General features: G+C 40.6%; 1 protein-coding gene across 2 annotated transcripts in view; it reads right to left on the minus strand.

Moving 5' to 3' along the window:
* Positions 1-16,539, minus strand: part of pde4ba (phosphodiesterase 4B, cAMP-specific a) — a 158,130-nt gene that overhangs the window by 14,686 nt on the left and 126,905 nt on the right. For both annotated transcript variants that reach the window (XM_089001855.1, XM_089001856.1), the window contains one exon: positions 10,774-10,886. In XM_089001855.1, the coding sequence (XP_088857981.1) occupies positions 10,774-10,886 (113 nt within the window). The remainder of the gene's footprint in view (positions 1-10,773; positions 10,887-16,539) is intronic.

Raw genomic sequence — 16,539 nt, forward strand, 5'->3', positions numbered from 1 at the left:
AGCATCATCATGTAGTGCATAAAATGGGATTTAAGAAATTTGATACAATATCTGCCATTCTTTTGGTCATTTTCTGTGTCCTTTGTACTCCTTTTACTCTCTTCGCACAACTCCTTCTGTTAATCCCTTCTGTAAAGCACCACCCATGCCTGCTCTCCTAGCTTGATTAAGAAATCTGCAGTGATCAAGTGATATAAAGAAGCTGAAGGGATCATGTGGCATTTCAGTGAACGTAGATGAAAAACCACATATTCACAGCCATTAAGATACGAGTCCACTGGACAGCTTAATGAGGAGGCCCGCCAGGTGTGGTGTCTCGCTCCCTTGAACACAACAATGCCTGGCTGTCGCTCTGTCGATCAATTTGTCCAACCATGAGAGCAATTTATCCAACCCACTCACACTATCGCATCCATACGTTCATCCGTCCATCAGAACAAAATGATACAAAACCAAAGAAGAGTTGAGGCTTATGACCACTAGTGGGAGCTCTGTGTTAAGACTGCTGGATGCCATTGAACTTCTTGACCTTGCTAACCATCCACCAATTTAGAGACTTTAATAAATTGTATATAATTTAATTGCGATGTAAGAGATCAGATTAAATGACAGCGAAGAGTAATTTTGAAATAACACTTCACTCACTATTGTAATAGCACACATTTAATGAGTTCAATTTGAACTTTCAATTTGTTCTTTTATGTCTGAAGCGGAACTAATAATCCAGCAAATAGCATGCAGACTATAATTTTTTTCTGCGCCCTGCAAGGCAGTAACATCAGCTAAGACAGTTACGACTCTCAATGACATAACTTGTGAAGCTATTTGTCTTCAAGTGCTGCTGGACCGTTTATTCTTACATATAACTATGACATCTGCAGACAACAAAAGGAGGACAATTGAAATGTTTCAAAATGTAGACTGACTCCTCTCCTTTAGGCCTGTTGGACACAGAAGGATGCGATGTGGTCCACCGTTTTTTTTTGGGTTGGAACACAGCAATCAGCAACAGTTTCCTCTAAAGACCAATAGCGAGGAATTACAATGAATTAATCAAAGAAATGAACGTCTTAAAATATACTCATGAGCTCTGTGGTAAATAAAACAATATGTCGAAAGTAAACGATCGCTTTCTGATTTCTCAACACCCAATGAAGACATAAATCTCAAAACGTTTTCCACATGAGTGGATTTATATTTTAATGGAAGCACCGCTTGTTCCATGTGGCCAAATAATAATTCAACTTCATTATCATGTCATATAGACGCCAACAACAATGCTCTGAAAACATCTATTTCATGAGTGTAGGATATACTTAAGGGTCTCATAAACTTCACTAAACTTAGACCTAACCACAGCATGTCCAAACGGCAAAAGTGGAGCACATAAAGTCCACATAAACCAGATTTGTAACCCGCCCCAAAAAAGACCAAAGCAAAATTTATTCAAGAAACTCACCTTCCTCCATCCATTAAGCTTCCCTAATTTCCTCTCTTTCTTGTCAAAATAGCAGGCTCCCATGTTGTTTCCGAGAAGTGCAAAGCAGTCTGTTGAAGTGGCTCAGTCTGACTCGAGCATGAGTAAAAAGACCAAGCCTTGACTTTCTGACGCTGGGAAACACCACAGCTCCAGTGACTCACTTGGGGCTGTGAGGTCTGACTCTGCTTTACCTCATCCTGCCTGTCGTCTTTATGGGTGTGCGTGCGTATACGAGCGAGCGAGGCCTCTGCCCAAAACACACTCCCTCATGAGAATAGTCCCGCCTCACTACTGTTGTCCATCCTGCATGTTGTTCAACCCTCCTTAAGCTACCCCACTCAGCTGCCAAATAGGACAGAACATCTTTTGGCAAAGAAAACATTGTATTTTTATAGACTGTTCATGTTGAGATAAGAGGTCTATTTCTTTAAGCCAAGTCACCAAAATGATGTGACTGTGACGATATTTACTTATTCACTTGATTGCGCCATTCCAGCATTAACAACAAATTGGAGCTATACAGCTGGTCCAGAATGCTGCTGCTCGCCTCTTGACTGGTACTCATAAGAGGGAGCACATAACTCCTACTCTGGGCTCCCTATGCATTTTAGAGTTCTTTTCAAGATTTTAGGATGTTTAAATGGCCTCGCTCTTCCTTACCTCACCGAGCTCATCCACCTCTACACACCTTCCTGACGCCTCAGGTCTGCTGACCAGACATTATTAGTTGTGCTAAAACCGAATTGGAGGCTAAGAGAGGATCGGGCATTTGGTGTTGCTGGTCCCACTCTCTGGAATGACGTGCCACTGAACATTGGGCAAGCACCCTTGCTGCCCATCATTAAAACACATCTCAAGACTACTACTCAGCATGATTCCGACTCGATCTTGGTTTCACTGCCTGGTGCTTTCTACTAAATTTGTGACTGCTTTATTTCTTAAAGCGTTTAACATGGACATAATATATGTCCATGTTAAATGCTTTGTTGCAGCTTCAGCTGTTGTTAAAGCGCTATACAGTGATTCCTCGCTACTTCGCGGTTCACTTATCGCGGCTTCAGTGCATCGCAAATTTATTTCAGGGGAAAAAAGTTTTTTTTTTAATGGCATGCAAATGTGCAAACAAACAAAGTAAAAGAAACAACACTGCAAACAAAGTAGATTAAAATCAAACACACTGGCTTTGAACAGCTCATGGAGCATTCTGCTTCTAGAAATCGGGCCATGTTGGTTTATAAAAATCTTCTTGCGAAAAAAAAGAAAGAGTACCAGTCACTACCGATAACAATATTCTTCTCGCGGAGAAGACTCCTTTAGTAGAAGAAGACGCTACAGCGCAGCCGAGTCAGGACGAGCAGCAAAATATTGTTTTACAACACTGTTCATTAAACTATTAAAAAGTGGTTTTATTTTTTGTTTTATTCTGTAGTATGTACAGTTTTGCGATGTGTAAAAAAAAAGCTGACTACATTGTACTTCGCGGATTTCACCTATCGCGGGCTGTTTTTGGAACGTATTTCCCGCGATAAACGAGGTTTCACTGTATAAATATGTGTTGTATTGTATTGTATTGTATTGTATTGTATTGTAGGACTGGGATGGAGGGACGCCCGACAGGTACGATTAGTCATTCAATTGAATAGTCTAAAAACATCCACGGGTGACCACTATACGTTCGAGAACACACGCACACATACACGCACACACGTGATGTAGTTTAACATTTTACATTGAACATGTTGTGCACCTCGCATATATATTTAAAATCACATTCAACTCCATTTTTGAATTGACTCAAAACTATTGACATGTTACATTGAGATCAAAAGGCAGTCAGTGTAAGTGGTTATCCTTGTCCTGTGCGAGGTCATATTAAGAGAGGAATGCCGTCACAGCCTGACGGTCACTCATCAGTTTGTCTCCAAGAAGGAGCTACCCCATGAGGATCAACCCAGCACCACATAAGCTCATATTTGAGCTATGTTCTCTGACTTCATACTCTGCCTTTTTTATGAGGGGACTGTTGGCTGACTGGTAGTAATTAAACCAGGTTGGATGAAAGGGAAATAGAAGTTGCGTAACTTTTAGTTTCATGTTGAAACAAGTGCAATGGAGCAAATGATTGGGTTTCAGAGGCATTATCATAAATCCAGAAACAGACATGCTGAATGCACGGCGTCTGGTGAGCTTGTTAGATCCCCATGAGGTGAATGTGCTGAGAACATCGCCGCCACCGTAAGGTAAACGGTCATTTTTATTGTACCATATGTTCCGGTGTGTAAGGCGCACCTGAGTATGGTATATTATCAAACCTTTTCCATATATAAGGTGCACCGGACTATAAGGCACACCTTCAATATATGACAAAGGTTTTCTAAATATAATATATAAAAACATTATTAAATGTTTTCCAAATATAAGGCACACCACAACATATGGCACTACAGTAGAGACTGCAGTTATGCACTATTTCTTCTACAAGGGGAAATGGAGTCGGTGGCTACTGACGGTAGTTGCGAGACCTGTTGCGGCTCAATATCACTTCAAATATAAGGTGCACCGGCATATAAGTCGCAGGCTCATCTTTTAAAGAAAATGAAGGCCTTATACACTGGAACCTACAGTACTTATTGCTAAATCTTCTAAGCCTTGAGGGATCATCAGGTGTGGCATGGAAAATTATCTTATTTCACTGACTAAACTGAAAATGGTGTTGGTCCTTTTCTCAATGCCATAAATGTATAGTCTCAGGCAGGAAAGTCAATTCGATATACTTGAAATACTCTTGATGGCAAGACAACTTCTCATCAAGAATCATTTCACGAAACACGGACCGCTGGAAAGATTATTGTGTCTCGGTTGTTTGTCTGCAAAGGCTTCTACAAATGTTTGCTCATTTAAATGTTACTCGTTTATTAGGTCAATATTGCACCTTGTGTTTAAACAATCGTGATGTAATATGATGTATAATAAAAGGAAAAAAATCAAGTCTAACTGGTTGTCTGTTTCGACTTCAAATTGAGATGACCACAGAACGAGAGTTGAACATGATGGGATATTTGCTTTAGTTGTCACCAGGGTTCTAAATTCACTTTTTTGATCACCAGCTGATATCGCGGGTGACTTTTCTAAAGTCAACACCTGATGACAATTTCCAAGAGCTGCGCTTCATTTTAATCTACCTCCCTCAAACCATCTCGGTTACCTTTTCATGCAAGTTACCTTCTAAAACAGGGGTGGGCAAACCTTTTAACTTGCAGGCCAAAATAGTTTTCTAAAATTTGCAAAGAGGAGCCCGCCGGGCCAGGAACATTTCAGCCAGATGTACCAAACGAAGCATTGAGTTTGGCATGCAAACCTCATTGCACACAAAGCAACCTCCACAAAATATACAACTCACATTGAAATCTCCAAAGTACATCTCATCCCATTAATGTCGCACGTTTATAACAATTAACACTTTCATGCACCACGTAACCTGATAGCATGATAAGATGTCCACTATAGTCACCGCTGTACATCAAAAGATTAATATGCAAGATGCGGTAGTAGATAACACACTACTTAGCACAAGAGTCGGAGGAAAAAAAATGTCACTCGACAGCACACATAAAGGGTACTATTAAACCTGGAGATTGGGTCTGTTTTTAAAAAGTTCATTATAAAGGGGCAAATTGAAAGAAAATACTGCAGATGAATCATCTCACTTTAAAATCATATTGTTAACCCACAAAATACATCATTTCAAACATTTCTGTTTTGCTCACTTGGTGTTCTGACACGTAATTGTGCTTCATTAAAAGAACCCTTTAAAACGTTCCAAACTGCCCTCCACCTTTTTTTTAGAACACAGGCAACAAACTCATGTTTCAGTTGGAACTGTCGACTTGGTCTCCCCTCTCTGTCTGGAGTTTTTTTGCGTCAATTTAACAGGATGAGATCTGAGGTGTTCAGATAAAGACAAATGGCCCAACTTACGACACACATAAGTCGAGCCAAATGCTCGGCACTCACCGCTCATTTTTATAGTAAAGCACAAATGGCAATGGCAAAGTGAATTAAAATAATCAATTACAGTCAAACCTCGGTTTTCTAACGTCTCGGTTCTCATCCCATTCGGTTTTCAACCAAAAATGTCATATTTTTTATGCCCCGGTATACACCCGAAATTTGGTTCTCAACCAAAATGAGTGCATCTGAATGCATCACTCGACTACCCTGCGCTTCCTTATACGTCACTTCCTTATATGTCACGTCTTCCTCATTGTGACCGACACAGTAATATTGTAGTTGTTTTATTTTTGCGAAAATGCGGACGTATTTGGTTAAGATCTCCTGAATAGTATGATTTTTAAAGCAATCAGAGGATGGTTTGGAAAGTTAGTGTGCCCTGTGTTTGCCCAAAGACAGCTGGGCTAGGTGCCAACACGCCCCGTGGCAGAAAGATACAGAGATTTTTATGTACAGATGCTAATGTTGATGTTAAAAATTGGTAAAAATAAAAGTTTGTTTTTATAGAGTTTTACACATGACCTGCTCTATTATTAAGTTTTTATCCGGTTTATGCGATGAAATAGTTAAAAAGTTGTTTTCTAGATTTTGAACGGATTAAGATTTTTTACATTGATTTTAATGGAAAGTGATGTTTTGGTTTTTGAAGAAAACGGTTTTCGAACAGGTTTCTTAGACAGATTATGGTCGAAAACCGAGGTATCACTGTATATTCAAGGACATGTCAATAGGGTCAAAACAAGGGTCAAAGCGGATGTGAAAAACTACAAGTTGATTGAGCGGCCAGCCTAGAAATAGGGAATGGCGCTGCACGGCATATTTTTAATTCCAGAATAAATTCAGGAATGGTAGTGAATGAGTAAATGACGACTTCTAATGTTGCATACATTTGTGTGTCCAAATTACAACCACACTTATCATAAACACATATTATTTCATTGAAAGAGGACAATATGCTTTCATTAAAAGTAATTTTGATCAAGTCGAGGTTTACAAGGGAGGCTTAGGGGAACAAACATGGTTGTCGAGTTTCTCACTTTTATCCTCAAATTCTGACTTTAATGTGAGAATTATAACCTGGAAGTCGGAATTCTTAGAATCAAGGCAGAATTCTGAGATCACAGTGAGATTTCTGAGAATCAAGTCAGAATTCTGATATAGAAGTGAGAATAACAATCTCTTCATTCACTTGCCAACTATGTTTTTTTCTTCATTGGCCCGAAACCTCTTCCGTAGTTGGCTTCACTTTCCAGTTTCTCACCTTTGCAAAATGTATTACCTACCCCTAAGCTTTAGACGGTAGTATGACATAATAGGATTCATGCAACCAGTGTTCACAAATTCTAAAAAAGATAGTTCAAATCATCATATAACATTTACGTTTTTTTAATGACATTCAATGCTTCAAAAACGAACCACAGTACTGTACTTTTTTTTAAACTGCAACCCATTACCCCGAAAATAGTTTGCTGGCATTTCCCCAGTGAGTGACTATGTTTACATACTGTCAATAACTCTCTCAAAACCCATCAAATCTAACTATTTGTCGCCTCAGCGTGAGGTAGTGTTCACGGGCTGCCCCCCCATGTCCCCTCACCCCATCTGCCATCGTGCTCTTGATGACGTAAACGGCCGAGCAAACTTGCATGGCTTGGGTTGCTGAATACGGTGATTATCTCTTTCTATAAGAAGGCTCGTTTACCGTGTCATGATCTGGTTGGCGACCAACGGGGGGCGCTGTCGGCCCCGCCTGCACCTGCACAGGTGCTGGTCGTCCCGATCAGATTGGCGACCAGCGGGTAGCGACGTCAGCCCTGCCGGCAGCCTCGCAGGTGCTGGTCGTTATAATCAATGACACTTAAAAGGACACCGGGCACGATCATCCGGTGCCGATTCATTGTTTGTTTGCTGCTTGTTTGCTGCATGCATTGTGTACGTGTTTGTTTAATCTTGGCGGGCTTTTACACTTGGTCTTCTTTTGCTACTTTGTATTTTTTCCATTCAGATCATTTTGATGTTTTACATTTTGTTCCTGCTGACTTTATTTTAATACAATTTGTCAAACAACCTCCTGCTCCCTCCTGCCTGCTTTTTGGGATCCGAACCCGCCATCACCACCTTGCAAACCGTGACATACCGTGTGTATGGCTTGATTTTCTTCTCAAAATTTAATGACACCAAGCCCGCTTCAACAAAAAATGAAATGTCATTTAAATGAACGTTATAAGATGGAAGAAATACCAACCCAATTCACCAACTGACTGACACATTTTTATCAAAAGCCGCCAAAATGAATTTTAACCTGCATTTCGTGTCAATGACTTTGGTTTGGTTCCACAATAATGCACACTGACGACGTTTACATGCAGGCGATAGCCTATCATTTGGGCATTCATGTACAGACCCACAAAAACATGAAAATGATCATATGCTCATTTTTTTAAACCCAATTATAAATACATAAACATGTATCAAAACTCAATTCAATGGAATATACGCTTATGTTTTGTGCATGTTCTATCAAGAAGGATTCTTGCTTTTTTTGTTTAGTTTTTTTTAGTACAGAAACCCACTGGAAACACTCAAGGAGAGATAAAGAAAAATGGCCCAACTGACAGAACTCTATATTTGGAGAGAGGAGGAAACCATTTACTTTCTCAAAGTGGTCACAGACAGGAACAAAATGTCTTTAGTTGATGACAGAACGTAAGAAGGCCAAATGACAACCTTTTGCATCAGGACAGTGTCTTTGTGTTGCGGTTTAGATGCGGCTTGATTGAGGATTTTCCAATCAATGACAGTTACCATGCATACAGGAGGAACGATGTCTGCTCACGCATGCAATTGGATTACTTTGAGTGTTTCAGAAGCTGGAATTTTGATATATGTGCAACAGATACTTTTTTTACATTTATTTATTAATATTTTTTTATTATTATTACGGATCAAAACACATATTCCAAAAGGGTAAAACGTGATTTCAAATATAAATTAAGAATATGATTAAAACTGCATTTTTTTCCCCACCCTTGTCATACTGCAAAAGTCTATCCCATTCTGTCTTCTATTGATGCAGAGATCATCATTCATCCATTTGTCAGTGACAGATCGCCAAGGCCTGTAAAGCCTTCTCTGCTGGCCTAAAAATATCTGAGTCACGGACTAATGTTAATTATATTTTGTCCATGAATTCTTATTAAATAATTCCAAATTGTCTGTAAGTGTCCTTTCATTTCTTCTCCCCTGTTTCACTGCTTCCTGATGTATGTTTAAGCATTTAACCAATCACATTTCTGCCAACATTTGTTATCAGGGGTCAGAAATCTACCTGGACGCCTTCACAATCAGTTCTGTGGGCCCTGATGCATCAAATGTGTCGATCAAACGGTTGCTGTAACCAGTCACATTTCGAGTTGCAACCCAAACTATGGCAAACTATGGTTGGCTAGTCACTAGCCAATCATAGTTTGCGGAAAGTGCTCTGATCACAAGCCGCTAGTGCAAGAGCATACTGGCCAGAGCTGGCACAATGTGTTGATTTAAGAACAGTTTTGTCAACCCACAATGGCTGAAGGAGGAGAAGAAATGGATTTGGTTGGAGATTTACTTTTAAAACCATTTTCAACACGGACTTTTCAAGAAAACAATGGACATAATTAAGAAACATCGGTCAGTTATTTCCCGGATAATGGTGCCCTCTATTGGACTTGTTGTAAATCATACCACATTTTTTTCAATCTGGATTTATTTTGATGTAGCACTACTGAAGGCCTAGTGATGAAATCCACGGCCCACCACTGGCATTTGTTATGCCTCGCTTCGGCTATTTTAATGTGGTCGTCTCTGCTCTTATCATGTCTACTATTAATCAGTTCAGCACCCTGTAACCAGATATCATGATAAGATGTCCACTGGGGGTTTCAGGTTTGCACTCCCTATCAAATGTAAAGCTCATGACGAAAGGGTAAAAACCGTTTGAGAGTGACCAACTTTCATTAGCTCCCAATGCACGTGATATGTGACTTAAAGGTTTCACTCCTTATTAAATATTACACAGATTAGTCCAAAGTCCAAGATGGCGCCCGAGTAGGCAGCCATCAGCAAGTGCTCTCATGAGCCTTGCTTTTTTGTTGTTGTTGTTTTTGTGTCTTCTTTTGTCACTTTGTATTGTTGTGCATCGTGTGGAACGGATACGGATTGTGTATCGACATTCCTCAAGAAGGAGACTGTGCTGAGCAGTTGCACCTCTCTCTCTTTCTACGTCTCTCTCTCTCTCTCTCTCTCTCTCTCTCTCTCTCTCTCTCTCTCTCTCTCTCTCTCTCTCTCTCTCTCTCTCTCTCTCTCTCTCTCTCTCTCTCTCTCTCTCTCTCTCTCTCTCTCTCTCTCTCTCTGTCTCTCTCTCTCTCTCTCTCTCTCTGTATATATATATATATATATATATATATATATATATATATATATATATATATATATATATATATATATATATATATATATATATATATATCAGTGGTTCTTAACCTGGGTTCGATCGAACCCTAGGGGTTCGGTGAGTCAGTCTCAGGGGTTCGTTGGATCCTCCGCCACAGAGGTCCACCCCTCAGTCGAGACTGCAGTTAGTAGGTCATTAGAAGAAGGGTTCGGTGAATGAGCATATGAAACTGGTCGGGTTCGGTGCCTCCTACAAGATGTGAGAAATATTTGTGTGTGTGTGCGTGTGTGTGTGTGTGTGTGCGTGTGTGTGTGTGTGTGTGTGTGTGTGTGTGTGCGTGTGTGTGTGTGTGTTGATTGGAGCCCAGCAGGGAACATACCGTGGATCTTCGTCTCACTCTAAATTTCACCACATTTACATCCAGCAGAGCTCAGTGTTCCCCAGCATGTTGCAGCACAATGTGGTACAGCAAAGGAGTGTGTCTCTAAATTCCAATTCAAATTCTGCAAACTTTAAAAACCCAACCTTAACCGAGAGATTTAAATATTAGGAAAGGTAGAGCGCTGCTTCACAGTCCACTCCTTGAGAAAAATGCATTTATCATGATGACTGCCATTCAAATATTACTGAACGAGTTCCAGTGTGAAGGTTGCAGAATGAAATCAGCTCAACTTTTTCTATTCATAGTCAAACTGTTAACGTATGATCACAGCACAAACTTTATCTGTGGGTAACTTGTGAATAGAAGGTTTTTGTCTAATTACAGATGACGTCCCTTGTAAAGGTCAATGGTAAGTTGCATGAAAAAGTGCAGAAAATGCCACAGACTATCAGGAAGGGCTTGTTCTACCTTGGTGGAGGCCATGTCACTGACAGAGCGATAGGTCTGGATTGTCTCCAGCTGGTCCAAACACCAGTCCAACTCCTCCGTTGTCTCCATGGCCAGCTTCTGGTACGCCTCATCTGTCATCAAGCGAGCAACACATAGAGACGCACAGTCAGAAGAGACTCGACACTTGGGGACTGAGCATAATGAGGCAGAGGCGCAGCCCTCCGGTCTTGCTTGGGAGAGTGTGAGAGTGCTGCCGCTGAGGAAGGTGATACGAGGTGGCACCCAAAAATGGTGTTCACTTGACGAGAAAATGCAGCAGTAGTAAAATGGTTTAGAACTTTGGGCCAGAGAACCTGAGCTACCTCTTCAGTGTTTTTCTCAATTTATGCCGCACCATTTGATGTTTGATGACAGGAGGAACAATGCAAAACAAGGACTTTCGGTTATTCACCAGTCGAGAGAAGGTGAACCTGTGGAAAACTGCTAAAGTCATTTATTTTCTATTTTCAGGACTCTTTTTTATTGTATTGAAGGATAGCCCAACCCAGATGGGTAAATATTTTTGCATGCAAAATTTCATGAAAATCAGTTACACAGTTGCTTATTCCGTCAACACATTGTGTTGTAACAGTTGTTTGTGTCAAATATCAGTAGGTCAAGACTTTCTGGCTTTTATTTTATATTCATATTTTTAGAACAGTATTTCTCAACCTTTACTGAGCCAAAGCACATGTTTAACATATCTCTTTATCTGAAACAAAAATGCTACAAAAAGTGAACAGACTGAAATTATGATAACCCCGTCTGAATTGATTAACACATGTTCTTATTCAGTATGAAATCCAGGCCTCTTAAAATAAATGCAAATTTGTTGTTACTGTATGATTAATTACTTTATGATTGGTTGTTGGTATGCACAAATGAATCACAACTTCTGCCATCAAGCGGAAAAGCATTCAATTTTTATGCCTGAGACTATACATTGCTGCCATTGATAAAATGATCAACTTTATACACCATTTTCTGTTTAGTCAGTGAAATTAGATCATTTTCCACGCCATACCTGATGATCTGTCAAAGCCTAGAACAGTGGTGTCAAAGTCATTTTTTGCCGAGGGCCACATTGTAGTTATGGTTTCCTCTCGAGGGCCGTTATGAATTTGGGGAACCCATTAGAATGTTTAATCCCCTCCACATATTACATATAGAGCGCACAATAAATTAATGAATAACTAGTTTTCAAATCTGAAGTCAAGAATAATGACTGTTATTGTGGTTTACATCCAAAAATCAGAAATTTTGGTTCGGATTTTAGCACACATCATGGAATTTCACAAGATTGATTTGCTTTCGCGGGCCGAATAAAATGATGTGGCGGGCCGGATTTGGCCCCCGGGCCTTGACTTTGACACCTGTGGCCTAGAAGATTTACCAATAAGCAATGTCTGAAATAACGTCTGCCCGGATTCCCGGGGCGTGCAACTTTTATGTCGGGTGTACAACCTACACAACGTCTCCGCCCGGGTGGCCAACAACTTCTTTATGAAAAAAAAGACGCTTAGACATTAAATTTATTATTATTATTATTATTATTATTATTATTATTATTATTAAAAGCATTGTGGAAAGGAGTTCACGTGGCTTGTAGCAGACAACGCATACATTGCATTGTGCACCATGACAAACAGTACATATGTAACGGAGTTGTGCACTTAGATAATGAAATTATGAAGGAAGTGACGCAACGGCGCACAGTGTGGCACCATGATCCCGCCCATAGTTTCCAGAACAATCTGGAGGAGATTCAGGGTGAGTTGCAATTTTCTGTTGGTCTCGATTAACGCGCATTTTCATGACAATATCTTATTTTGTTTCCCCTTTTGTACTGTCTAGTGTTATCTAATTAGTTCCCTTATTCATTTCGAGTCCAGTTTACTTTTTGTGTCATTATTTACTTCACGTTTTGTCGAGTGGAACTTTGAAGCACATGTGCTTCATAGTGCTTTTCTATTGCACAGTTAATCACAAGACGAAACCCATGCGACTTCACCCATCCCTTCTGCCATACTGTGTTGCAGAAATAAAAGAAATAAAAAGACACATCCACGCGTCTGGTCTCATTAATACGGCAGCATTGTGGAGATGAAGACAGTCACTGTTGTGACACCCGTCACATATAGACAAACGACAACTGGAGCAAAATCTTCAGCAAGGGATATTTGCCGTAAATTAAGCAACGGAGCATTTGTGGTAGGTACATCCTTAAGTTTTTTTTTCGCGATTAGTTGTCTTATTGTGTTTCAAATTGTGAAAAATGGGGCAAGCAACTTTATGGCCGGGCAGGCAACTTTTCAGAGTTGTCTGCCCTGGTGTCCGCGAACTTTTTGTCATGAGTTTCAGATACTGCAATAAGTACCGTATTTTCCGGAGTATAAGAGGCACCCAAAAGCCTTCATTTTCTTCAAAAGATGATCCTGCGCCTTATACGTGCCTTATTATATGTGAAGTAATATTGAGCTACAACTGTCTTGCAACTACTGTCAGCCGCCACGATTCAATTTCCTCATGTAGAAGAAGTCTTGCCTGAGACCAGCCTTTACTGCAATGGATGTAGATGCGGTGAAATTTAGAGTGAGACGAAGATCCACAGTATGTTCCCTGCTGGGCTCCAATCAACACACGCACGCACGCACGCACGCACGCACGCACGCACACAGGCGTGTCTACCGCCTCTGTATTGTGTATACATACACGGGGTATCCTAGCTGCAGAGCACAACACGGAGGCCTGCACCGCGCCGACCTTAGCGTGGCTACGTAGAATGTGTCCCCTGCTCTGATCTTCTCGCCATCAAAGATGTGAGGCTGTTTGCTCTCCCAAACATGAGAGGCACCTGGGAGCCGGCCTGCAGCCTTCCGCCACTCTGCTGAGGACAGCAAGAGAAACAGAGGGAGGCTGTGCAACTAGTTTAATGCCACATGCCTCTGATGTTTGAAGGCTTCACTGGAAATGCTTTTTTTTCTGGTATCATTGACACTGTTGAGGTGGTTTGCGTTTTTGAAAATCCCTGAGAATTATTTTTTCTGGAGTTCCGTGGAACAATGGCTTTTAGTGACAAGAAAAATTTGTAGTGTGGATAAAACTTTACCTTATAGATGCTTTTACATGGAACGGCAAAAATAACACAGGGGGTACCGGGATTTTGAAGATCAAAGAGGCATCAAAATTTGGACAGAACTCTAAATATTATGAGGTGATATGAGGTACTGTATTTGCCCGTGTATAAGGCACATCCAAAAGCCTTCATTTTCTTGAAAAGATGACTCTGGCCTGATACGCAGGTGCGCCTTATATGTGAAGTAATATTGAGCCACATCTTGGAAGAAGTCCAAGATGGCGCCCGAGTAGGCAGCCGTCAGCAAGTGCTCTAATGAGCCTTGCTTTTTTTTGTTGTTTTTGTCTTGTTTTGTGTTTTCTTTTGTCACTTTGTGTTGTTGGGCGTCGTGTGGAATGGATACGGATTGTTTTTCAGCATTTTTGACCATGACATTCGTCAAGGAGGAGACTGTGCTGAGCGGTTGAGCCTTTTCGGCAGCATGAATATGCCAGTACTGTTTTTGAATGAGAGGAATGTTGGTGCCATTCGACTGCCATCGCTGGACGCCAAAGGGGCCATTGTGCTTTTTTGCGCCTGTAATGGGCAGCATCTTCACAGCCCCGCTTTGTTCAGCGGAAAGGTCGGTGCTGTTGGACAGTCTGCGGTTGGATGGATGCATGGCTTGAGGAGCCCGCGATAAGAAAAAAGCAGCGTTAGCGCAGAGCGTCAATGCGTATTTGGAACTTTAGCGGCTTGGAATTGAAGCAGATTTAAGTGGGACAGGAGATGTGAGACAATCTCTTTTCATCAATGGATGCTACAGCTGCGTGTTTGCTTCCAACATTGAGCTTGTAGTCGACGCGCACGTTCCACCATGATGTCCCTGATCCACTGGTGGAAAGATGCTTTGATCCTCTCCTCTTTCATCTAGAACTGCTTCATACACTCAAAAGGACCCCCGGCACGACCATTCGGTGTCGGGTAATTGTTGAATGTCATTGTTGTTTGTTGCATGCTTTGTTTGCAATTGCATGCATTGTATGCTGTGCATGTGTTTATTTAACCTTGGCGGACTTTTACACTTGGTTTTCTTTTGATACGTTTTTATGTTCAGATGATTTTGATGTTTTACATTTTGTTCCTGCTGACCTTTATTTTAATACAATTTATCAAACACAATCTTGTGCTCCCTCCTGCCTGCTTTTTGGGATCCGCACCCGCCATCACCACCTTCCAAACCGTGACACTGTCAGCAGCCAAGACTCCATTTTCCCCCTGGTCAAGTAGTGCGTAACCCAAGCCTCAACTGTAGCGCCTTATGATGTGGTGCACCTGATATTTGACAAACTTTTATATATCCATATACAGTGAAACCTCGGTTTACGAACCGCTTGGCTTACGAACTTTTCGGTTTACGAACGTTACATTTATGAAAATTTTACCTTGGCATACGAACTATTTTTTGGGATACACACGGAGTTGCCACAATGAGTGATGAGTCGTTCGCGAACAAGCCTGTTCTCCTAACAAGAAAATGGTGGCCACTGTTTTTGTCCACTATTTCCCGCCCCCAGTCTTTGGTTACAGCCACGTGATTGGTCAAGAACGCAGCAGTGGGGGATGGGGTGACAGACAGAGAGTGAGTGAGGCCATTCTCCAAAAAATAAAATGGCGTCTTCGGTTAAAGCCACATGATTGGTCAAGAACCCAGCAGTGGGGGAGGGGGGTTAAACATTAAACAGACAGGCAGACAGAGAGTGAGAAAACACACACACGAAAGGGAGATGACAGAGCTTGAAACAAAAGGACAAAAGAGAAGAAAAAAAACAAAAGTGTTCAACTATGATGGTTCAAAAGCAGAGTGTAGACTGGAAGGTTAAAATATCCCATCAATCAGGCTCCACAAATAACCCGCACAAGTCATCTGTACACTTGATGCAAAGAGCTATTAACCCAGCTAAACAGATCACAATTGATGAAGAACTAGATACAATTATCACAGAGAAAGCACCTACAAGGGATCATTCCTCAAGATGGTGAAAGACGCCTATGTTCCTCATCAGGTGTTTAATGTTGAGGAAACCGGACACTCCATTCCATCAAGCCATTCACGACCAACACAAAGGTCAATAAAAAATAAAAATAAAACTACTATATTATTATCCTACGTGCTACAACATTCAGTACGTGAATCTATTATTTGGACAGTACAGTTTATTTCTTCAATCATAATACTATAGCACATTTATTATACGTAAAATAAGGTACAGTTTGTGTAATTTTAAGGCTTAGAAAATTAGAAAGTAGAAAATTATGTTTTATGGGGACATGGGAACGGATTATTCTCATTTTAATTGTTTCCTATGGGAAATTAATTTTTGGGATACACACCTTTCGCCTTACACACTGTCTGGGAACCAATTAAGTTCGTAAGCCAAGGTCCCACTGTATTATATTTTTCATTCATTGAAGATGCGCCTTATAGTCCGGTGCACCTTACATATGGAAAAAGTAAGAAAATTCAATCAGCTATTTTATTATTTATGTTATTATTTATCATTTTACTTATGATTTTATTGTTGTGTGCTTTGTTTTTTATTGTAAAGTGTCCTTGGGTGTTTTTAAAGTTGCTTGAAATTAAATGTATTATTATTTATTATAAAAATACACCATTCATTTGGGGTGCG

This window comes from Hippocampus bargibanti, linkage group LG07, assembly GCF_051943395.1.
Source record: "Hippocampus bargibanti isolate YZ-2025 linkage group LG07, ASM5194339v1, whole genome shotgun sequence".
NCBI lineage: Eukaryota > Metazoa > Chordata > Actinopteri > Syngnathiformes > Syngnathidae > Hippocampus > Hippocampus bargibanti.